Source organism: Talpa europaea (genome assembly GCF_964194135.1).
Source record: "Talpa europaea genome assembly, chromosome: 1".
In the NCBI taxonomy this organism is placed as follows: domain Eukaryota; kingdom Metazoa; phylum Chordata; class Mammalia; order Eulipotyphla; family Talpidae; genus Talpa; species Talpa europaea.
In genome coordinates, this window is record NC_140073.1 from 41,486,237 (window position 1) to 41,512,710 (window position 26,474).

Genomic DNA, 26,474 nt, shown 5'->3' on the forward strand with positions numbered 1-26,474 from the left:
ATGCAATATACCAGGGAGCCCCAGGTCCAATCACCTTGCAGCTTTCATTTCACTTTCTAAAAGTAATATCAGCTTCTTCAAGTCAGAAATGCTGCCACCAGGAACCATCTTCATTATGATCGTTACAGTTCTGCTTAATGATGAGGTGTGGGTTACTGACTCGCACATTTTCCAGCAGCTTCTGGGCTTTTGCATCAAATTCCTCTTTGCACAACCTGAGAAAACAAGGTAACAGCTCTTCTTGCACTCAGCTTTCCCACAACCCTTTACTATCTCTGAAGAGTTTATTTCCAAGTCATGGGTGGGGTGGGAAACATTGCTAAAAAGTAGAATTTAACATGGCTGGGGAGAGGAAAAGGAAATGGAGGGAACTGCTGAAGGAGGCACAGCGGTTGAGGGAAAAGTGAATACAGGGAGAGAGATTAAAATTTAAAAGGATTCTGCAAGTATATTTTTCTATTCAATCAAACTAGTACTGCAAATGATGAACACACCTAACACATGCTAATTATTGGGTTGTCAGAAAGGCCATTATGCATTTTTGCTTAAAAAACAGAAAAAAAATGTTATGACTTTTCTGACAACCCAATATTATGTGCTAGGCACAGTTCTAAATACTGGTGGCCCAAATCTCACAATAACCTTAGGGTATCATCATTGCACCCATTTACAGACAAGGAAACCAAAACACAGAGAAATTGGGGACCAGCACAAGATCAAGCATGCATGTGGTATGTGGCAAGGCCAGAATCCAAACTCAGGGAGTCTGGATCTAGAGTTCTTTCTCTTAATCACTATACTATATTATGTTTCTCAAAATTCATAAATGGGAGAAAAACAGGGACCTAGAAAATGCCTAATGATCGACAATCAAGGTCTAGAACAAAGGAGTGTCTTCCCAAATCCCTCTTCCAGGAAACTATCCCTGAAATAAGCCGATGAAGACTTACCCTAGAACCTGTAGTTTACAGTCAGGAGACTTCAAGACTTCACATAGTTTCATAATTCCTTCACACCCTAAGGTATTCTTTGTCAGGTTTATTCTTACCAGTCTCTGGTTGCTTCTTAGAGTAGAGGCGAGATTCTGACAAGAGAGAGATGTCAAACCACAAAATTCTAACCTGCAGGAAAGAGAGCATGAAGAAAAGTTAACTTTATCCCATGACAGGGAACAAGCACACAAGATATGTAAGCTGGGGGTGTAGGGCAACTCCAGAAACTTAAATACTGTGCACAACTAGTATAACTCCAAGAAATCTAAGTACTTACAGTATTCATTATCAGTAGGTATTTATAGGCTGAATGTATCACTTCTTATATCATAAATTACAATTCGTAACATAGGCCAGGGAATAAATAAATACGGGAACACACTAAGGAAAACTATGAAGTAGTTGAATCTTAAAAAAATCATTAAAAATATAGCAACACAAGTAAACTTTAGGTATCTGGGAGTCTTTATAAAGCAAAATATATGAGTCCTTTAGCACCATGCCACTTACACAAGTGAAAATGCATATGCCAAAAACTAGTATCTTTTACAAGGCTACCCACATTCCTATGGCATATTTCTTTTTTTTTTTAAAGATTTATTTATGTATGTATATAACAACTGGGGTACAGGCCAGAGGCGTGGGGGGTAACAGGAATTCACCAGAGACAGAGTGGGGAACAGAACAGGCAGATTGACCAAAGTACACTGCTGAGGGGAGCAGGAAGCGAGTCAGGAGAGGTCTGCAGCGCCATGTGGGTTGCTCCCTGGCCGGGGATTGAACTTGTGCTGCAGAGGCTGTGGCAAGCTTTATAGGTTGCGTCTTTTTTTTTTTTTTTCTTAAGATTTATTTATACAAGAACAGGCCAGATGTGCAGGAGGGTGAGAGGATTAACCAGAGACAGAGTGGGGAGCAGAACAGGCAGACTGACGAAGTAACTGCTGAGGGGAGCAGCGGGAGAGACAGGAGAGGTCTGCTGCGCCATGTGGGTTGCTCCCTGGCCGGTCGGGTATCAAACTCGTGCTGCACAGGCTGTGGACTGCTTCATAGTGCAGTGCTTAACCCTTGCACCACCAGGGAGGCCCATTCTGAGACTTTTTTTTTTTTTTTTTTTTTAGGGGGAGGAGGTTATTTTCTTTTTATTGAGTTGTATGAGTTCTTTGTAGATCTTGGATCGTAGTCCCTTGTTCTATATATGATGTGCAAATATTTCCTTTCATTCAGTAGAGGTTTCTGTTTTAACGATGGTGTCTTTCACTGTGTAGATTACACACTCCTTGAGCATTGATAACATTTTTTCAGATAGAGGGTGAATGCTAAAATCTTCCACTTAATAGGAAAAATTAATTCAAGAACAGATGGAGTAGCTGAAGGATGACAGAATGTGGAAGACCTAAATCAAGTACCATTACTTAATGTATACTCTGTCCAAGATACTAAGGATGTGGGAGACAGAAAGAATTGTAAAATATGGCTTCTACACTAAGAACATATAATACGGGGATCCATGCATCTAAATTTCAGATTCTCATTTCTGAGAATGACTTACATTTAGCCCCATACACAGAATTTATATAATGAAATTCATATACTAAACTTCTTATAGTTTATAATATCCACCAAATAGGTATCATTTTCCTAATGGAAGACTGAACTCACCCAAGCCTCTCAATATTACAGTTTGGATGGCTCAAAGCCTCAGTCAGAATTTTCACTCCATCATCCTGCAAACAATTATTCCCAAGTTCCAGGCTACACAGGTTTGGGTTGTTCAAAATAGCAGAGGCCAGATCAAGACAACATGCACTAGTGAGACAACAGTTCGTCAACCTGAAGGAAATACAAAAAGGAAATGAGACCCTCAGTGGTGGGATTTGGTTAGTGTATTCCTAGGAGAGATACCTAGGTATTTGAACCTCTTTTATGATGTTCTTTTCTATCTGCAATCCAGGACACTCATAGGAAGGTCCAACATTACCAGTGAAAACAGATGGAATTTCTTAATGAGCTGACATAAACAGTGGATAAAATTACTTTCTCCCACAAACAGGTTATCTACCAAACTTCCCAAATCCCAGAATAAACACTGATTAACAATACTAAAAAAAATGGGTATATTTCCCAAGGACCCCAAAGATCTCTATGCTTTCAATTTGTAATATTTTTTTTTAATTTTTTTTATAGAGGCATGTTTTTATTTATTTGTTTTGTTTTGTTTATACATGCACTGGGTACAGTCAGAAGCATGGGAGGGTGAGAGAATTCACCAGAGCCAGAGTGGGGAGCAGAGCAGGCAGAAGGACCAAAGTACACTGCTGAGGGGAGCAGCGGGCGGCAGGAGAAGTCTGCGCGCCATGTGGGACCCTCCTCTGGTGGCCGGGGAGCAGCCGGGGATTGAACCGGCGCCGCAGAGGCCGCGGGCAGCTTTGCAACCCAGCGCTCAACCGCTGCGCCACTGGTGAGGCCCTCAATTTGTAATATATTTTTGAAATAAAAAATGCTTCTCTGGAATCTATCTCAAATTGTTATCTTCAAAGAAGAAAGCTACATAAAAGATAAAAAGATATTTCTTACAAATGGCCAACAGACATATGAAAAAATGTTCAACATCACTTGTAATCAGGGAAATGCAAATCAAAACTACCATGAGATACCATCTCACACCAGTGAGAATGGCACATATTAAAAAAACTAGCAACAACAAATGTTGGCCAGGGTGTGGAGAAAAAGGAACTCTTCTGCACTGTTGGTGGGAGTGCAAACTGGTCCAACCACTATGGAGAGCTGTGTGGAGATTTCTGGACCTACTAAACATAGAGCTTCCATATGATCCAGCAATTCCACTCCTAGGTATTTACCCAAAGGACACAGAAACATCAATTCCAAAGGGCACCTGCACCCCTATGTTTATAGCAGCACTGTTTACAATAGCTAAGCTTTGGAAACAACCCAAATGCCCAAAAATAGATGACTGGATCAAGAAGATGTGGTACATATATACCATGGAATATTACTCAGCATTCAAAAAAGATAAACACATGCAATTTGCAGCAACATGGATGGCGCTGGAAGGGATCATGCTCAGCGAAATAAGCCAAAAAGAAAAAGAAAAATACCGGATGGTCTCACTCATAGCAGGAATCTAGAGAACTTAAATAAGGGACCAGGAAAATGAATATAAGAAAGTGAAAATCAAAATCAACAGAAAACTATGAACCAGAGACACTTTTTGGGGGGTGGGGGGCGGGAGGGGAAGGATTGGGGTCAGAATGGGGCGTTTGCAATTGTATGGGGGAATATAAAAATAAAATTTATTATTTAAAAAAATAAATAAATAAATAAATAAAATCTTAAAAAAAAATAAAAAAATAAAAAGATATTTCTTTCAGGCCTCTGTAGGGCATCCAAAAGCATTCACAATCCAACTGCACCCTGTTCACTAAGCCACATAACAAAATCCTCTTTATTTTTCAAGTCTAAAGTAACTCAGTCTCCTGTGTCACAGTCTTTTCTCCTTGAGAGTTTTGCCATAACATTTCAACAACTATGGAACATAATAGGGTTGGTTTTATTATTTTATTTCCCTGTCATCAGCATTACTTGAGGACAAGAGCATCACCTTAGCACTAACCTTTAATTTCTTCAGCATCTCTCAAGCTTGTAAATACTGGTTGAGGGAATTTGCATGGCCTAAATAAAGACTATCAAGGTAGCTAAGAAAGTATAAATTTGTCTATGTGTTTAGAGCAATACTAAGAAAGTGAGCTAAGTGACCACCTTGAGTGTGTAAGTTTACACAGAAATTATACCTCTGTCATTGAAAATGAAGGCATTGGATTTAATGAAAATTCCCATTATATAAAACTTTGTCATCCAGATCAATAATAATGATCAAGGAAACTTCAAGTATTGCTTGGGAACACATATTATACATGCTTTCCTAAAGAAGTACAGGTGCTTATTGGACCTGAGTGTTCAATCACCTTAGTGTTTACAGATGTGACAGTCAACTATTAAATTCATTTGGAAATCTAGTTATCATGAATTAGTCCAGTCAAGTCAGAGACCTCTGGGTTTACTAATGATCTTGTTCTAAAAAACAATGCTAGGGCTACACTCTCAATGACTCACCCAGACAACCAGCCCCTAGTGGGAAAAACAGCTAAGATTAAGTGACTCTCTGTTTTACTTCCAGCCACAATTTTTGCATAATGAAATATTAAGTATCATGCAGCCATTAAAATGATCAATGACTTATGTAAATATTCAAATTTGTTTCTAAAATACTACCATGTAAGAAGGAAACCACAAAGCCATGTCTATATGGTCATCACAATTACATATATACTACATATATATGTAAACTTACAGAGTAATAGAACATAATGGGAATAAAAATGATTGTAGTTTAAGAATGACTAAATTGTAGAATATTTTTAACAATTCACCTTCCAGGAAGAGCAATGTGGGGAGGGGACACAATGGACTATGGAACCTTGATGGTGGGTTTGATGCGCAGACATGCACTTGATGGGTGTGATCTTATGCCTCTAAATCATGTACAGTGTTGAAAGGCCAATGTCACCTCAATTAAAAAAAAATAAATTCCCTTCCCAATGTCTTTAAAGTTGACCTAATTATAAGCCTGAATTTAAGAAGGAAACTAGTAGAGCACAGTGGCAGTTTCATGGCTCGGAGGCCATTCAAAATAAAAATAAAATGGCTGCACTGTTCAGTCTGATGCCTAGCCCTCCTTACCTGAGGGAAAGTAATTATGAGGACTGTAGTAATTACTTACAATAAATCTGATGAACAGACTGCCTCAGCTTCTCTCAGGCAGAATCAAAGAAAGGGAAGCAAAAGAACTTTCTCAGACAGTTCCTGAGCTCTCAGGCTTTCTTTCCATTCTTCCCCTACGCTTAGACAACCTGTAGTTGAAGCTACACAAAAATTAGTGACAGAAAACCTACTCCAGGTCCTGAAGATTACAGCATCGATGCTGAAAGATATCACACAGAAGCTTTACTCCGTCGTCCTGTAGCAAATTTGACCCCAGGTCCAGATGCATCATACTCTTGTTGCGTAGAAGGGAGACTGAGAGAGACTCACAGCTAAGGGAAGTGAGATGGCAGTCCCTCAGCCTGAGGAGAGACAGAATCACTGCTTTACTCCCCAGAGATTTCTACCTTTGAAAAGGTTTCAAGTTACGAGCCATAATCTACTTGCTAACACTCCCTCTCAAGTCAGAAATCTTTCCTCATTGTCTCATTGGCTGTCTTACTTGGCAAACAGATTTGCACCAAATTGGGCTAGAAAGTGGATTTGTGTTCTTCAGAAATTTTCTTTAAATGCTAACTCCTACACATTGTATGTAAAATATAGTGTCCTACCGCCAAAGTGGCTACACAGAGCAAAGCAGAGTAGAAATAATCTTAATAAGTACTTTTTGTACATAAAATTGGCATGTCCAATCAGTAGTCAAAAGATACATTATGCTAAATGGTTCTCGGGCAATAGGTCTTATCTACGGGGGGAAGCTCAATTTTTATAAAAAAATAATTTGGAACAACTGCACACTTCAATTGAAAGAATTAAATCATAAATGGTGTGAAAAGGTAACATAAACGGATTTTTTTTAAAAAAGGTAGTTTCAATTATGAGAAAACTAGCAGTTATACAGTAGAAACTACTGCAACATCACAAAAATTTTAAACTTCTATAGTTTAAAAATGACCACAAAATTAAAAATACAGAACCATGCTAGGTATTTTATGACATAGAATAATATATGTGATATTAATAATAATATATAATATCCAGAAGAAAATTGAGCCTATGAAAAGTCAATTTTTATATTATCAAAGGACAAAAACATCTGAAAAGTGCTCAAATCAAATACTTTTTAAAGTTATTTTTGACTAATATTGGTCAAAAGGATTGTAGATACTTAGTGTACAAAAATGCAAGCCGAGAGACTGTTGAAAGAATACAAACAACCTATCCAGAAGGCAATTAAAACATATCTGATAAAATAACTTTGGTTCATCAATTTTGGGTCTAGGAAATTATCTAACAACATGAACAGAATGCTCACACTGAGATCCAGTCACACAAGGGAATGCTGTATCTCTGTTTAATGGTATTTATGTATAGTTACCTGTCCTGAGTCACAATACAGAATTGGGTAGGTTGCTACTAGTCCTGAATCCACCAGTTTCTTATGAGCAATTAGGCAAAATATGTAATCTTCCTAAGCCTCACATTCCTCCCCTGTACAATGAGGCACCTAGAATTCAGGTGACTAATTTGACCCCAACAGGTACTTTTGCACAGATTAAACACATTTAACACAGGGCCCAGCAGAGACTAAGGACACAATAAATGGCAATTATCAATATCCATATCTTCATCACCTTATCATTAACAGTGGAGAAAAAGCAAGGGTTAAAAATTATTTATAATAGTTTCCCATTTAAAATATATTTTGAAATGCATACATACTGAAGGATGAAAACTAGCAGACACTTACACAAGGCTCTGAAGAATGCACTGTGGGCATTTCAAGGCATCACTCATAAGCTTCACTCCATCATCTCCCAAGACATTTTCCGACAAGCATAAATGTGTTAGTCTTTCATTGCTGATGAGAGCTAAAGAAAGATCCTCACAACCAACTGCTGTGAGGCCACAGCTTCTTAAGCTGAAGGAGAAATACAGATGGGAAGGGATCCATGAATTCCCAAAGTTCACACTTCTCTCCTTCATAGGAAAGCCAGCTGGGACTTACAACCCCTATAACCTCTATTATAAAATCAACTTCATCAAATCTATTTAATTACAAATTCCACAGCAGCTATGTATAGGATATGATAAAACAAAAAGCTGGGGGTGGGGTGGGGCGGGGAGAGAATCCTGGAAAAGAATGAAAATTAGACAAGTAAGAAAGAAAATAACTGGAGTTCATCAAGCCCCACACAGTGTCCCATTCAGATCGTAATTAAACTATGTAAGAGGGAACAAAATGACTTTGGGGGGGAGAAAAACAAGACTCACGACAGTCTCTCTAGGTAACACTCTGGACGACTTAAGGCCTCGCATAACAGCTTCACTCCATCATCTAATAAATTATTGGTGGACAGATTCAGATATCTCAGGCTCTGGCTTCTGATGAGGGCCTTAGAGATACTTAGCCAACTAACTGCAGTTAGGTCACAGGATTCCAGGCTGGAAAAATAACACAGTGAAATAGAGATGACAATTCCTCAGAGAAGAATTAGAACCACCACTTACCCAGTCAGAGGGTGTGGTCTGCCAGTCTTTGGGGCCAGTTCTGAAAATCCAGCTCCCCTACATAAAAAGAGTTATTTAACTAAAGCACAAGACTCTGAGAGGTAACTCCCCTTACCTTGTTTTTCCATCTCCATCTCTCCAATTCCCTATGAAAATATGTATGAAAACATTCAAAAATATTTTTAAATGGTAACCTTTTTTTAACTTGGTTGAAATTTCCTCTAACTACAACATAGAAAATAAGTGGATTGAAGGATGGCTTTATCCTTGTCATCTTTGACTTCTGAAACAGAAGAGAGAGAGAGGCAGGAAATTAGGAGCAAAAGTTGTGACTCCCACAGCTGTCCCTCAAAGGCTCATTTATTCAGGTCAAGCTATGTTTTCTGAAGAACCTGGGCACCCCTGTTTTCTGAGGAACCAAGTCCTTAAGAGCCCAAACAGAAGCATATCAGAAAGAAGACTAAAGTGGTTGCTACAATATAAAGCAACAGAGGGCAGCGTGTACTGTCCATATTTTTAGAGTCATAAGACACAGAAACAGCTACAATCATTGACTATTAGATGTTATGGGGCAGTGGGGGAGAGGAAACCATTTTAAAATTCCAATTTAAAGAAATCATTTTTGAGCAGGGAAAAATGGTTGCCAGAAAATTAAAAGGTATTTTCATGCAAAAGTAAGGTAAAATGGGCCAAATTTTCCAACTGCAAAAGAAGCCAGTATCTGATTTCCAGTTTTCTCATCTTATGAGACCCTGAAATGTGACTATGCTTTGCAAACCAGGGTCGGGAAACAGCACCAAGGAGGTTCCTTGGTTCACTCCCAAGAGAACTATCTAGATTAATCAGGGCAACACTGCACCCATGAATCGGGGTTTGGAGAGAAACTAGAACACTCCTGGGTGACCAGCACAGACAACAAGAGGGCACAGAGGAAATTCATGCTTCTTTGAACAAGAGGTGAACAGAGAATATTACGTGGAAGCTACAATACAAAATGAAGCTCTGCAGCTCAGCCAGCAGCCCTGGGGAGGAGAAAGGAATGGTGAGGAGGTACACACCCTTGATGAGGGGAAACAGGTGCAGAGGAAATGCAGTGCTCCATGCAGGCCAGGTGAAAAAAACAAGGACACTCTGCTGGATGATGCATTCCTCCCTCTAGTGCAAACACTGAACTCTACCTTCTGGGACTGGCACTGACCTTATGAAATGCACTGGTATCCCACAGACTGCAGTTTTAGGTCTGGAACTCCAGAGAGGAGGGACATCAGTGGTGTCACAACACGAACCAGACCCTCTCCTAGCCCCAGAAATTCCACACCAGCAGTTGTCCCCTCCCATGTCCCTCTCTGACTCGGGAGATAAAAAATAAGGTCTCCAGACATGACAAGCTCATAGCTAATATCATTCTCTATGGTGAAAAGCTTTTCCTCTAAAACTGGTACAAGACATGGAAGTCCTAGCTAAAGCAATTAGGCCAGAGAAAGATATGAAAGAATTTCCTCAATGTCTTGCAGTGCTCTTGTAGGTCAATTATTACTTATGTTAATATTTGAAAGGACATACAAGTTGACCCCTGAACAAGACAGGTTTGAACCATGAGGTTCCACTTTTCTTAACAATATAAACTCATAGGATCCACAGGCCCAGCACAACACTGTAAATGAATCTTCCTTATGATTCTTAATATTTTTTCTCTAGCTTACTTTATTGCAGGAATACCATATGATACATAGAGCAGTCAAAATAAGTGTTAATCAGCTGTTTATATTATCAATAAGCTTCAGGTCTACAGCAGGCTATGCATTTTGGGAAGCCAAAAGCATGCATGGTTTTCAGCTTGGGCAGGAAAGGATAGCGCTCCCAACCAACCCCCACATTGTTCGCAGGTCAACTGTAAGTATAAATCTGGGCATATACATAAACAACCAACCCCTGTATAAATTGGAATCTCAAATTTTGGAGTCAGACAAGATTGCAAATACTCTATTAACTGGGTCACATTTTGAGGCTTCAACTATTATACTATTATACTTCATACTATTCTTAGTTATTAACAGTGGTTACACTATACCTAGTATTAACTTAATTAACATTTTATCTTAAATATATTTTAAACTTACTGATTTTGGAAACTTGGAGTCATATTTTAAAAATTTGTCACTGGCATAGATTTTCTAAAGAAATTTAACTTCAAAGTAGAAAATAAATGACATCCTTACAACACAATTTGTCAACATTTCTTTATACTATTCAAATGAAAATAACAAAATTAGTGTTTTATCTTAGATTCCATATAATTTATCTGTAAAAAGTTAGGATACTTGACTTAAACCTTGTTTGGTAAGATTATGCAGCCGCATATACACATGTCAAGAGTTATTAAGGTTGATGAATAAAAGCCAGTTTCATATTAGCAAACAGAAGACTGGCAATTTGTTCCTCAGCTCAAGTTTCTGCCTGCTGGATCATCTATGTAGATGGCAAACTTCTGGTTTCAAAGTCTGTTTATATACATGACAGCTCATTATATTTCTGAGCACTTCACAACTGTAAACAATTGTAATAAACCACAAGGGCTCCTCACTCCTTCAAAACGAAATATTTCTAATGTGCATACACTATCTACCTGGTAGAAAATGTTTTATTCTGGGTAATAATACTGCGAAGGCTGTGGATAGCTGTCCTTCTCAGGTGCTTTTCTCTTTATCAACTAATCAGTCTGTCTAGCAACTATTTCAGTGATCCCCTTCTGGAATATTATTTTTCTATTTCAAAGCTATTAAAGACATATAGAGTGTTTTCCATTCATACTGTTTGACACTCTTTTTCAGGTGGTTACTTTATAGAACCAATGATTGCTCCCTCACCTCACTCGTAACCCCCAGCAACAGAGCAACCCTCAGCAACACAGTATAACGAACTAAAAGAATTCTGGGCACAATGAGGCACTACCAGAATGCCCAAGGTGCCCCCCCCCCCATATTTGCTCAACATATTTTAAAGAGCTACCTTATAATCAGGCACACAGCGTGGAAAAACTTATCAAGACAAATAGGGTAGATTTTTCTCTTCTTCTTGGGATAAATCTTTAGTAACTATTACCATGAAATAGTCACACAAAAGTTAGTGATTTTGTGTACCTGTCCAGGACATACATGTACAAATGCTGATTTGAGTGACTCAGCAACTTTAAAGCTTTCTAAAATACTTAATTTCTAAATTTGAAAAGCTTCTCCAATAATTGGAGATATCTTGTGAAGCAGACTGGCAAAGACCCATTTATTAACACTTTCACTGCCCACATCATCTACCATCAGTAGGCAGAGCAAATCATCAAAATGTAATTCTGATATGTTAAGGTCAACGTGATCAATACCCAAACCAGAGTAACATGAAAGCTAACTGTTTATAACTCCTATAGCATGAAGTTTAAAGCAATCGTAAAACTAGAATTTTTCCCATGCGAAATGTTAGTATAGAAACTTACCAAGTACCCCCCATTGACCACCCACCTCCATTCCTGTAATAATGTAGTTATTACAAAGCTGATGCTGCCCAAACATTCGCTCAGTGCAGGGACAGATGACCTACTAGTTGACCCAGACAGATGGTTTCCTATTTGAAAGCCTAGTAACTGTGTCTACATCAAGGATTACCAGTGGAAGATAAAGATATAATTCAGACCTCAACTGATGAAGTGATCATATCAAGTTCTGCGGATTAGTCGAGTATAAAGGCATTTGTCTTGGACCCAAGGCTTACTCCCACTGCAAGAAAACATCTTTCACACCATTGAACAGGCTTTTGCTACAAATGTTTTACTCTTAGACAGAGCAATCAATTACCTACTTCTCACTGAGATTCCAGACCAATGAGACTTTAAAAAAATTTCAAATGCTAACAGAATTCATCAGTCTACTGCAAAAAAAAAAAAAAAAGTATTATTTCACACATTGATTATAGTTAGTTTTTCACAAATAAAGACCTACCTTGGTCCTTCATATATCAAGGTTCAGTCTGTCTCCTCAACTGTATCCAGAGATCAAAAAACTTCTAAGTGTGTAAAACATATAATGATTTTCTGGTTGTTTTGCCAGATATGGAATTAAATAACTTCACTGGAAAATAAGATCCTTCTTGAGACCTATCACACAATGTGTTAACAAGTAGGATTGCTAATTGTCTCTCATTTTCGTACACACACAAAAATCAGGTGCACCATTACAATCAACACTGAGTAATAGAGAGCAAGCAACTTGACAGCTGACAGTTACTATACTTCTCTTTAACAGGGTGATGTGAAGAGTTAGTACTCCAAGTAATCAGCCTGAGCTACTGATCCCTGATTCCACACCATGGAAATATATTTAAGCTAGCCCTAGGAACAGCAAGTCCAGGATGTGAAGTGTACAGGACAGACAAAAGTCTCAATGATAACAAATAACAAAAACTTACCTCAGATTCTGGAGTTTGCAGTGTAGGTGTTTCAAGGCTTCGCATAATGACTTTACTCCATTGTCACCTATATTGCTCCCTTTCAGGTCAAGGTGCTTGAGATTCTGGTTGTGAATCAAAGAATGGGAGATATGCTGACAACCATCAGGGAAAAAAAGAAATCTCAACCTTAGGAAGAAAAATATGCAAAAGGGATTACAAAACCATCTCAGTCCCTAGTTACAGTACCCTTTCTTTTCAAATCCAGCTTTTCTATATTATCTCAATATTCCTGCCATCTCTTATCTTACTCTGGGTTTCTCATATTCTAGGTCAGGTCATAAGTCCCAGTTTCAGGATGTTGGAAAACTGGGTTACAACACAGATGTCTATTCTGACAACTGATACTCTGAATTATTTGACCTTGGAGGAAGAAGGTAATAACATCAGAAAAAAAATCTAAGAAGGTGTTTTTGAACTCCCAGAAATGACTACTAAAAATTTCTGGGGTGAGACCTCCCTAGTGATGCAGGAATTAAAGTCTCAGCATTATCAAGCTATTCCCAGCCAATGCAGCAAGAGTTCTATCCTGGGCCAGCCAGGGAGCTAACCTGCATGGCGCAGCAGACCTCTCCTGTCTCGCCTACTGCTCCCCCCAGCAGTATATTTCAGTAGATCCTTCTGTTCTGCTCCCCATTCTGTCTCTGGTGAATCCTCTCACTCCCATCCCTGCACCTCTGGCCTACACCCCAGTTCTTGTATGCATAAATAAAATAAATCTTTTTAAAAATTACTGGGGCTGCCTCCCTGGTGGCGCAGGTGGTTCAGCGCCGCACTGTGAAGCTGTCTGCAGCCTCTGCAGTGCGGGTTCTATCCCGGCCAGTGAGAATCCCACATGGTGTAGCAGACCTCTCCTGTCTCGCCCGCTGCTCCCCTCAGCAGTGTTTTCGGTCATCTGCCTGTTCTGTTCCCTGCTCTGTCTCTAGTGAATCCTCTGACCCGCGCATCTGGCCTGTACCCCAGCACTTATATAAATAAAAAATAAATCTTAAAAAAAAATTACTGGGGGGTAAAAGAAAAAAAATGAACATATTTAAAATTTTTATTCTCTTTCTTTTTTCTATTATCATTTTATACATGGCATAGCTAAATTGATCATTTTATCTGTGGCATATAATCACAAATTTTACAAAGTGATATAATAGATTAAAATTACCAAATTAAAAAAAATTACTGGGGCTATGCCAATTCTGCAATTACATTGATTCACTGTATCTAATTCTTGAAATAATTCAAGGTGAGATCATCAACTACTTGATATGCATTAACAAAACATGTTATTGAAAAATGCACCATCATCTCATGTAATTTGTTAGGTATATAGAGACAGCCCAAAGCAAAATATGAAGTAAGTTAAATTGCCAATTTTCTTACTATTTTCCATCTCAATGCAGTATTGTTAGCTCGATCTGCTTCTTTTATGTGCCTCTGCTTATTTCCCAAACTCACAGTGCTCACTAACTGTTAAAATCTCCCTTTGTATTAACACCTTCCCTGCATCCTCACCCCACTTCCAACCAAGCACATCAAGAAAACAGCCTCCCTAGTGGCACAAGGGGTTAAGCGCAGTGCTGTGAAGCTGTCTACAGCCTCTGCAGTGTGAGTTCGATCCCCGGCCAGGGAGCTACCCACAAGGCACAGCAGACCTCTCCTGTCTCACCTGCTGCTCCCCTCAGCAGTGTACTTCAGTCTATCTGCCTGTTCTATTCCCCTCTCTGTCTCTGGTGAATCCTCTCACCTCCCATACCTCTGGCCTGTACCCCAGCTCTTGTATGCATAAATAAATCTTTCAAAAAAAAAAAAAAGCTTTTACCTGTTTAGCACACAAACCATCATCACCTAGTAAAAGTACCTAGTGTACCCACTAAATATATTCTCACATATTGGAGAAAAGGGACTTGAATAGGGCAACACTAAAGTGGGAAAGACTAAGAGCTGTCTTAATGGCAGCATCCTCTCCTCCTAAGGGACCTTGCATTTTGAAGCCACTATGGAATGAGTGAAAAGGACCTCCAGGAACCTCTTAACAACAACACATACACAACTGCCTGCTGTATTTATACACAAAACCAGACTTAATCCACTTGCTTGAGATCTAAAGGTCAGATCTCACTAAAAACAGATTCCAAGGGAAATATCTATTGGAAATATCTATTGGGTAACTATTGGATACCCAAAAGGAACACTAATCTTCAGTGGTAATGGAGACAAATTTTGATCATTTGTTCAGCATTCAGTACATGTTAGTAAGCACAACTAGGCCTCTGGCACACAGATGGACACTCAAGACAAAAGAAAACAGAATCAGTTCCAGCACCCTGCAGAGCCAAAACACATGCAAACAAGCAAATGTGAAAAATAAAAAGGGTCTCTAGAATCAAATTAAGATGTAAAAATGTTTTTAAAAGACTGAAGTAGCAAATGTTGGCAAGGATGAGGAGAAAAACTTTCATATAGTGCTGTTGGGAATATAAAGTAGTTACAACTACTCAGAAGAACCGATTGGTGATTTCTTAAAAAGTCAAACATACATCCATAAACTAGAAATTCCATTCCTAGCTATTAACCTAACAGATGAAAACATGTTACCAAAATAGACTTATACAAGAATATTCAGAGCCTTATTCATAAAAGGCAAAAATTAAAAATTTACCCAGGGTCGCGTTAACAAGAGAATGAATAACAAACTGTGTATCAGAGTGGGATGCTAATCAGCTATAAGAAAAAAATTACTGAAACATGTACCAAAATGGATAAACTTTAAAAAACATTTTCTTGAGCAAAAGAACACAAAAAACACACACTGCAGGAATCTAAGTAATTCCTAACACAGACAGGTTGGAAAGTGGTTTGTCTTTGGGACCAGATGGGGTGAGAAGACAGGACAGGAGTTCAAGGAAATGCTGAGGTAATGGAATTCTTTTCTATCTTGTTTTGAGTATTGGTTACGGAGATGCACAGAACTGTCAAATCTCAACGAACTCAACATTTAATATCAGTGAATTTCATTGAATGTAAATTATTCCCCAACAGAAGAAATTAGGTATGTTCCAGAATTTGTCTCTGAAAATGCTACACTGACCTGCCTAGAATGTCTTAGCTCTTTTATATTCATCTAGAAAATTCCTAACCAAGCCTCAAATGCCCATGTGAACAGCTGGTATAGTCTGTGAGGTTTTCCCCAAAGCAGGTTAGTTATGTTCCCACATCCCGAGTTTCCCCTAGTTTGTGTTCTTCGAGTATTTTAAGTGGATTTTAAGTATTAGTTTACTATTGGTTTCCCCTTAATTAGTAGGAATGGGAAGGAGGAAATGAAAGAAATTGCAATAAGTCCATTAAGTTTTCTCATGCCATACTTACATTAACTTTTTTAGTTTACACCTTGGGTGCCTGAGTTCTTGATAAAAAGCCTTCATTGCTAATTCATCAAGGCTGCTATGGCACAGGTCCAGTTCTCTCAAGTGTTCATTTGTATGAAGCACAGAAAAAAGATCTTGCCAGCAATGAGTAATGCGACCACCATCCCTTTGCCTAAATAATTGAAAAAAAGGAAATATCAATAAATCTAGTTCAGTTTGGGAAATGCTTTAAAAAGGTGCACTTTGGAATTGGTGAGAGCACCCAAATCAGCTCTGACCTGGGACAGTCCACCAGGAAGTCTTCCTCTTGGCATTCCAGAGGTTTTCTTTGCCCAGCAGCTCCCCCACACCCTCAACCCATGCAAAATAAAAACCGGAGACTTCTCTTTGGAGAAAAAGTTTACTCACAACTCCCCAAGGACAATGAAGACTGTGGCCCCCCAGCCTATAATACCTACTTCCACAGTTTAGAGAGAAATGAAATGTATGTTTTTTTCAAGAGAAATGTTTCTGTCTTTTGAACACTTGAAGCTGATATTTGACAGCAAAACATACAAAGACCCTCATTTGACTCAGATAAAATGTTTTTGTTTGGCCTTTTGAATGAGGATTGAGTCAAACAAGTGGAAAAGTTGGAAAACTAAAGATTTATAATCAGATGTATAACTTCAGTCAAGTTTTATATAGTGTTAATACCTGGTTTTTTTTAAATAAAATAATATCATCTACCTAGAATTGTTGAGAGATAAAATGAGATGCTAGTTATTGTCTGACGTGTGCTTGAATCAATAATTGCACACTTCCTTTCTACATTGACTAGTGTGAATCTCACTTTTACCTTAGAAGAGATATGGTTTTAACCAGCATAATTGCTGATTAATTGTATACTTAATTGTATACCAGATAATTAACCAGTTGTATACCAATAAAACCAATTGTATACCAGATAATAAACCAAATATTTTAGTGCAACCTGGAATTAACCCCGTAATTCAATTCTCCTACCAGACTTAGATGGATAGAGTTGGAAAAGGAACTGGAAGAAGGGGTGAGGACAAAGTAATAAGCCTAAAATGCTGAAGGTTCACTTATTCCTTCAAACATTTAGCACCTATTTCTTACCAACATTTGATTCTCTCTAGTTAGATGTGAAAGGGCATAGATATCTCCTACTATGTCAACAATCAGAAAGGTGAGGTAGGTCAGCAGATTACAGTAGAGCAGAATCCAAACAGCAATGTACACAAGGTTCAGAAGAAACTCTTGGTCCCTGTTCTTCTGGAGGGCATTACTTAGAAAGGTAAATATACACACCATAGTGGACACAAGTTTGCCCTGTGCTACATACCTCCTTGAGGACTGAAGCACTATTTCCTCGTTATTGAGAGTTTTGAAAGGTGTTAATTCTCAGTCATGTCCCTCTCTAGGGATTGCTTTCAGGCCAAGAGAGCCATTTCAGGCAAGTTTATACCCATTCTTCACCAGTAGCCGAGGCTGGCCAGTAAGGGGTTTAAATGTCTGGCCTCCTTGACTCAAGGGTGAGACAACTCTAAAGGATTGCCCTGGCTTTGGGTCCTCAAATAAACAACTCCTCCTCCCTCTGAGGAAATCTACCTCCTTTACTCCCCTCACAGAATACTTCCAGAGAGCTGATCAAACACACTTACCAAGTTTCAGCTTCCGGGCTTAAGTTTAACAGCATCTTCTCAGATACCACATTTACAGACAGTTTAATGCTCTGTAAACGTTGACAGTGCTTGAGGCAGAATGAAAACACAAGCAAATGGACTTTCTCACAAATATTAATGACAATCTTTTGGAAGTATCTCATTGCCTGGCTTATGAATGCTTCATCTTGACTCTCATATAGACAGAGAAACAACTCCAGAAATTCCAGCTGTGATGGAAAATAGTCATTGGTCCCTAGTATTTTCATCCACTCAAGAACCTTCCTTTTTATCTCCAAAGACATCTTACAGTTAAGGTTTTTTTCCAGTTGTTTTACTCGATCTTCATTCATAAGGCCAAACAAAAAACATTTTATCTGAGTCAAATGAGGGTCTTTGTATGTTTTGCTGTCAAGTAGCAGCTTCAAGTGTTCAGAAGACTGAAAGGAGTGATCCGCGATACCCAAACTGCCTTTCAACACATAGAACACAGCTGCAAAAAACTCCTGTACATGGAGGTGGGTGAACAAATAACAGTTTTCATGTTCTGTGTCCTTCCGAAGAATATGCATATCCAGGAAAATGGAGACATCAGTCTTAGTTAACCCATGCTTTCTGAGATTTTCCCTGTAAAAGACATATGTCATAGTCCATACTCCTTTGGCAGCCAAGTGGCACAGCTTTCTCAGTTGGATCTGGTTGGGTAGACAAGGGAAGTCCCCATCACCTTGCGTGAACAAGCTAGAGATATAGCAGGTAAACAGAGCCGTGGCCGTTTTGCAGGTCAATGTGATATCACCACCCTTCTCCATTTGCTGCTTCAGACAAGTACAGACCACCCAGCACACTCGGGGAACTCTGCACATACTAAAAAGCATCTCGTTGTTTCTCAATGAACTGAACACTTTTAAGGCCCACTTCTTTTCTTCAAAAAACTGGTAAATATACTCCTGTCTTGCATCCTTAGCCATACCCTGTAGCTCCACAGAACACTGACTCTTCAACAAAGGCTCTAGTTTCTTACATGTCTTGAGTTTGGTCGTCACCAATAAGGATGACTCAGGAAGCATCACTTTCCTCAGCAAGCTACTCATGAGGAAAGACACTGGATGGACCTGGGCCCAGTCTTTGCACAGGGCAAACTCAGGTTCCTCAAAGGCGAAGTTCAGCTCATCAAAACTATCAATAATAAAAAGGAGACTGCTTTGCTGGGACATAATCCTTTCAATGGGGCCTTCTGTTCTGGGCCAGTCCTTAGATATCATTTGAAGAAAGGTTCTCTCTCTCATCTGGTTAATTTCTCTTGCATTGAGATAGAAAACATAGGCAAACTGCTGAAAGAGATTTCCCTGCGCCCAGTCTAACATGGCCTTTCTCATCAAGGTTGTTTTCCCAATTCCAGCAGCTCCTCGAAGCACCACTGTCTGAGGCTGCTTGCCAGTTGTGATGTCCACGTCAAACAAATGTTCCAACAGTATTTGGTCTGCCTGAGCAGTTCCATGATGGAAATCTGCAGGCTCTCCAAACGAAGACTTCTTATTCCAGGTGAGGCAAAATATTTCCTTTATTCGAATTCTGTATCCTGTTCCCTTACCTAAGTCAGAATGGAGCAGGAAAAGAAAAAGATACACATGATCTCAAAATAATTCCACAAATTGCAATGTTAAGAATATTGGACTTTGAATAAGGAACAAAACACGATATAGGCTGAAATCAAAGTGCAGCTGGCTTAAACAAGAATGTATTTCTGTAGATTAAAAACCTACTTTAGAAACTGAAAAAAACAAAACTGACAAACACACAAAGAAATGAATTTGTGATGGAAAAATAAAAGTTAGATTCACTCTAAAAATATTTTCTTTGAACTTTTCCTCCACGGAGGTGGGGGGTGGGGAAGGAAGATGATCTATGTGAACAACAGAGTACCATCCAGATTAGGAAAAAAAAGAACAGGGCAACAATCAACAATTAATAGTAGCTAAGGAGGACCTGAAAACCTGAATCTACAGGTCAAAATAATGTACTCTATACAGGGAAAACATTAATAGAAACAAATACTGAAGCATAGCCTGGAGAGTATTTTGAAGAGAAAAAAATTTGAATGAAAATTTGGTTCCATCTTTACCTGGTTAAACCCATTCCTCTGTGAGACTTCAATTCAAATGTCACCATCTCAAGGAAGCCATCTCTGAACCCAATGCTAGAACAGTTATATCTTCTATACATTCTCCCCAGTTTAACTGACTCGTTTTAGGTGATAAAGACAGGGAACATGTCAGATAGAAGTTGTTAACAGTTGTTATCTGGGCAATAAACTCTGATCATCCTTCAAAAGCTCAAACTCCTCCCCAAGTCTGACAAAAAGATCATCTCACTCACCCAGCACAGCATCCTGATCACCTCGTAGCTCTCTGGTCCTGGCTTCCTCTGGTCCTTTGGTCTGAGCTGTCCCTGCAACAAGTTCCAAAAGATCATGATAGCTACCAAAAACAAGGAGACCATTGGTGATGGGCAGAATGGCAGCTGGGATCCTCCTCAGTGGTCCAATTTTATGATCATCTGAGTTTAAGACAATCTAAGACTGAAAAGTCTCAGACGCTACTAACTTAGCTGAGGGGAGGGGTGATGTAGTGTGAAAGGTACTAAAGTAGGAGACCTTTTACCACACCTCACCCTGCCCCTACCTTCTAAGTCCAGAACAAGTGGTCTAGTCTACATCTTGGTTTCCTTGTCTATACTGACCTCATGAGGATATGGTGAGACTCAAAGGAAATAAAGAACATACACTTTGTAACCCCCCCTCCAAAAAAAGCCTTGATTATGAGTAATGAATTATAGATCTCTATTATATTTCATATCTTGGAATGACCACAGATACTGGCTCAGCTTAGACTCCTTAATTTTTTGTCCATTTCATATCTCAGCAAAGATATGAAGTCATATTTGAGATTCCTTAAAATGTAGCCTAACTTAAGACTTCATTTGCAATTTAAGCAAAAGAACACTAGATGGGATAGCTCTTGTTATTCAATTCCTTTAATAATTTTGATTAGCACAAAATGAATAAATTACTCCAAACGAGAAGCCAAACTGAGAAACTAATCAAAACCCACCTGCCTTTTCAGTGTTCCTCAAATGATCCAACAAGCTCCCAATGTACTCGACCACCTTGGAGCTTGTGATCCACAGAATCTTTGAATTTCTATGTCCCTTTCACAGAACCATCCCAGTGGGCTTCAGGGAGCACTTTCTCTGCCCTCTACCCAGATAGGTCCCTAATATCACTCACAGTTGAACTCTGCTTTTGCTCGCTCACACAGGTCCTTCAGGTTCATCTTGCCAAAGATTTTGAGAGCCACATTCCAGGCCTGCTCTCCTGGGTAATACTCATTTAGCAAGTTAGCCAGATCTTCCCGCTTGGCCTTCTTCACTTCAGTCCAGGGTATCTGGCCATGCCCGGGATCCATAGTCTCATTCTTTAGTAGTAACTTGAATTGATTTAATTCCTCTTTGTTTAACTCCTCCAAATACCAGAGTAACCCAAAATCCAAAAAAAAAGAAGATGAAAATGAATCTGTCATCTTGTCCATGGGCAATATTCAGGTTTCCATGGGAAAAAAAAAAATCAAAAGAACATGGAATATATGGGACCTATGGAAATGAAAGATTAGAAAATGAAACATCTAGAAAAATATTGATTCCCCCAAAAGTGTTGAACCCCACTATCTTAAGCACAGTACTAGCCTAGTACCCACTGTAATACATTTTCTATCACAAAAAATATTCCTCTAATATGGATCACTGAATGTTTCTTACACCTTCCCAACAGTTTCTCCCAGTTCCACCACTTAGGAGCTATAAGAAATAAAGAAAGGCTGTTTGTCTCTCTGAACCTCAAAGAATCTCACAACCAACCTGAGAGGCAGATGGTCTGAATCATCTGACACAGATCAGACTCCTATTAAATACTGGCAACTTCCCCTACCTCTGGTCTTCACCATCAACACCCAACATGTATCTTAACTATATAAAGTGTTATTGTGCCTCCATCAACACATCACTTCCCTTGAAGCATATGCAGCTGGAATATACCACCATCAACCTCCTCTTGTGACATTCCTGGTCACAATTTCATACACAGTCACTAGGGTTTGCATTCCTGGCTCACAAGCTCCTTTCACATTCCTTCTCCAACACCACATACATTCTGAGTGAATTCAAAGCTAAAGACCACCCAAAACAGGGCCTCCCCGGTGGTGCAGGGGTTGAGCGCTGGGTTGTGAAGCTGCCTGCAGCCTTTGCAGCGCCAGTTCGATCCTGGCCGCCGGGCGAGGGTCCCACATGGTGTGCAGACCTCTCCTGCTGCCCGCTGCTCCCCTCAGCAGTGCACTTCAGTCCATCTGCCTGTTCTGCTCCCCGCTCTGGCTCTGGTGCATTCTTTCACCCTCCCGCATTTCTGACTATACCCGGTGCTTGTATAAATAAATGAATCTTTAAAAAAAAAAACTAAAAAAAAACACCCTAAACATCATTTTCTCTCATCCTAGACCTCAACTCCCATGACCTTATTTCAACAGCATTTCACTCTGATGCTCACTCAAGATTTTATCAGAAATCGCCATTCAGACTCTTAAACTGTAAACTTCCCAACCGATTTTCTACTAATACCTTCCAGTTAATGCATAGTTGTGATAGATCAACAGTGATAGTTCTTTATGAAAGTTTTCTCTAGTTTTAAAAATAGTCATGCAAGTTTAGTTTTAGCCATGTCTTACAGGGGCTCAGGAAATGAATAAACTTGCCCAGGTTACAGAGTTGACAAGTAGCCTATCAAACTTCAAAGCTCATTCTTTTTCTCCTATATACCATTGTCTTTTATTTAATTTTACTTTCCTAGGCACTGGAAATTCAAATGAATTCTGTGGGGCCTTGTTCTGTGATTGCTGAATCTGTGAACACTAGGCTAGGGGAAGAGAAAAAATATTTACATATATATGCATGTATGTATGTATGTATGTGTATGTATGTAAATGACACTGTTTTGAGTTCTAGGAAGCCATAAAAGAAGGAATTCTTTTCTTTAAAGGGTAAGGATAAAGTCTTTGGGAAAGTGACATTTTATCTATGAACCAGGATATTCCCTCATTTTCATAAACTCCTGCCTGATTTTTTTTTTCTTGATTGCTCTAATGGAATCTGCTATAGCAGTTTCTCAACCTCATTATTACTAGCATTTTGCCTAGATAATTCTTTTCTTGGGGGACACTGTAGGTACACTGTATGATGTTTAGCAACATTCCTGGCCTCTACCCACTCGTAGTCATTAGAACCTTTAATCTCCCACAGTTGTGACAAATTGTCTTGCTGTAAAATGTTGCCAGGGCAGCAAAATGCCCCTGGCTAAAACTACTTCCAAAGCCTGCAGAGTGTTAGACTTACCAGTCCTTCTCTCTTATATTAACATAATAAATCAAATAGCAGGCAACTCCGAAAAAGATAGCCTGATGAGAATTTTATGTATGATAGAAGAAATACTGTATTTGGGAAGGGAAACATTCACTGCAGATTACAACAATCTATAACCCATTTAGACAAAAATTAAGTATCCTCACAGAGTAGATCAGTGAATGGTTAAGACTTCAAGCCAAAAAGGAGAACAGAATACTCAGTCACTTTAGGATAGTGATGACACTGGCTTGGGTATAGCAAGGGAAATGATCAAGAATATTAGGAGTTATATTGTTAACTACATTGAAACTTAAACCTCTTGTCCATACATTCCAAACATAAAAGGTAAACCCAAAAGAACCAAAACACTTATAGGAAATTTGGCAGAAAAAGACTTTAAGTGAAAATTGGTAAAACAAACGAAACATCAGAACTGATGACATTAAATGCTAAAATTGGAGATAGGCACCCAGGCCTGGATCTTGGTTTCTAATACCATTCCCAATAAGAGGAATCATAGCTCATTAGAGAACGTGCTGATTCTTGGACTGGGAATAAACAAGATAAGAAATGAGTTTAGCTTTTCCTAGTGCCTGAAAGTAAGGAAAAGGATGGGGGATGTGAAAAAGATGACGGAAGTCAACCCGAAAAGAGTTCCCAGGAGTCAAATAATGTAGTATTGAATCACAACCCGGGTACAGAACAAATATCTGCAAGTCCATATAGAAATAACTGAATAAGGGCCTCCCCGGTGGCGCAGTGGTTGAGCTCTGGGCTGCGAAGCTGCCCGCAGCCTCTGCAGCACCGGTTCCTTCCCCGGCTGCTCCCCGGCCACCAGAGGAGGGTCCCACATGGCGCGCAGACCTCTCCTGCCGCCCGCTGCTCCCCTCAGCAGTGTACTTGGGTCCTTCTGCCTGCTCTGCTCCCCACTCTGGCTCTGGTGAATCTCACCCTCCCCCGCTTCTGACTGTACCCAGTGCTTGTATGTATCAATCAATCAATCAATAAATAAATCTTTAAAAAAAAAGAAAGAAAGAACTGAATAAATAAATTAATGGGAAGAAACAAATTCTCTTAAGGAAGAATTCCAAATACTTTATGTAGCTATTTCCTCTTTCAGGAGGTAGATCTTCACTCCAATCCATCCTACCCACAAATGTGGACTGTTGTGATTTGTTAAGTGAAGAAACCTGACAAGCATTGGCTCAGCCAGGTGAACGAGGTGGACCTCATAAGTTATTGCTGATGCTGACAGTGTGTACCAGGGATAGGATGTGATGAGAATGGCACTGTGATGTTACTTTTCAAAACCTAAAATTCCATTCTAACCATGAGGCAAATATCACCAAACTCTAAATGACATAATATAAAACACTTGACCAGTACTTCTCAAATTGTCAAAATCCTCAAAAACAAGGAAAAGACTGGGAAACTCACAGACCAGAGGAAGATAAGGAAACAAGAGGGGAAGGATCCAAAACTAGATAAAGAACTAAGGAAAAAAAAAAAACTAGTAAATCTGAATTAAGTGTGACTTAGTAGTCTTAATTGCTTTAGTTGTAATATCCTATAACTCAAGATGTTTTTAAAAAATAGAGGATTTATCAAACTCTAGCCTTGCTTGTTAATTTTTTTTTTTAAATATCTGTAATGGTACTGACTTTGCTTGCTTTACTTGCATTGTGATTGGCCTGAAGAGTTGCTGAGAGGGCTCGAGGGGTGGGCTGGTATCTCAAAAAGTGCCTGACACACTAACCAAGCTGAGTTTCCTATGGGAACATCTGAAGTAAAACTTTTTGTTCTGGTCCTTTCTGGTCGAGGAGCAAAAAAAAAAAAAAAAAAAAATAGAGGAAATATATGAGAACATAAATCTAAAATTATTCTAAAATAAAAAATTTTAATTGGAAATATGCATACCCTATGGCTCCACAATTAAACCCTCTGAAGAAATCCTTGGAATCTATACACAACAAGAGACACACAGAATAGCCACAGCTGCATTAGTTGCAATTCCTAAGCACTGGAAAAGATCCAAGAGTCCACCTATAGTAGAACCAATTAATAAATTGTAGAAAAATCACACAATGCAATTCTATACAGCAATGAAAATATATGATGTGTAGCTACCTGCCACGAGTCTAAAGCTCACAAACATAACCAGGGAAAGATGCCAAAACCAAGGATGGTGTACTTTACGACTCCATGTATTAAAAGACCAAAACTGAAAAACAGAAAACTAAACACTGTTTATGGGTACAACTGTTACAGTATTTTTTAATGGGCTAGGGATGAGGCATTAACTACCCTAAAAGTCAGTGTACTGTTATGTCTGAAGGGAAGTCAGTGAGATGCCCGGCTCCCTGGTGATGTTCTGTTCCTTGAATGGGGATCATCTCTTAGTGATCACTCACTAAGATGCACAATCACTTGTAATGTACTCTTCTATCTGAATTACAATTCACACTAAAACGTGGTTTTAGAAAGGTTCATAACACCAGCAAGACATAATGCAAATAGATCAGAAAAACACTAACCTGTTCCAAGGTTGTAATCCGCTACCAAGTATTTCACAAACTGTTCAAACTTAAGCAGGTATCAAAACTAATACAAACCAAGTGATTTCACTTCACAAATATCAAAAGACAAAAAAAATACACTAAAAAAAACCATATAGAAAGAAATGGACATGTTGTTAGTATAAATGTTAACTGACAAACTGTTGGGAAGTTTCATGGCCATTAACTGTGGACATGCAGTGACTGCTTTTCAATCAGCATCCTCTGATTGAAATAATTACCCAATGGAAATAATCCCAAATACAGATTTTCTTTTTTACCTAAGGGTGTTTATTTAGAATAGTAAATAGTTGTCAACGAATTAAAATTCCATGTGCCAACTGAAAGAGATGTGTACAAATATAACACACTTGACTTAATGCAGCAATATGCAACACACAGTTAAAACCCTATGAGGATAACAACTAAGGAATTAAAACAAAGCCTCTGCATTAAAAAAAAAACTTATTAATCATGGCTGTGTTTTCGGTTTAGGACAATTTATGACAACTTTTTAAAAATCAGAATACATTCCTTCCATACACAGAGAGAGGAAGGCACAATCGATTTGTCACATTCCTAAGATAACAATAACGACCATCTACCACCTGTACTTAAATGTGGCGACTGGAAGATCACTAGTAACCTCTGCAGAGAGAGCAATTTTAG

General features: G+C 38.9%; 1 protein-coding gene across 1 annotated transcript; it reads right to left on the reverse strand.

Moving 5' to 3' along the window:
* Window positions 1–82: 82 nt before the first annotated feature.
* Window positions 83–21,549, reverse strand: NLRP14 (NLR family pyrin domain containing 14; the record flags this gene model as incomplete). Its single annotated transcript, XM_084241409.1, has 11 exons — window positions 21,092–21,549; window positions 20,182–20,361; window positions 17,803–19,396; window positions 16,137–16,301; window positions 12,738–12,905; window positions 8,046–8,216; window positions 7,522–7,692; window positions 5,963–6,133; window positions 2,652–2,822; window positions 951–1,121; window positions 83–215 (listed from the first exon to the last, which is right to left on the reverse strand). Exons 1-11 carry the CDS (start codon window positions 21,390–21,392, stop codon window positions 83–85), a joined length of 3,396 nt encoding a protein of 1,131 aa, XP_084097535.1. The 5' UTR covers window positions 21,393–21,549.
* Between the last annotated feature and the right edge of the window lie 4,925 nt (window positions 21,550–26,474).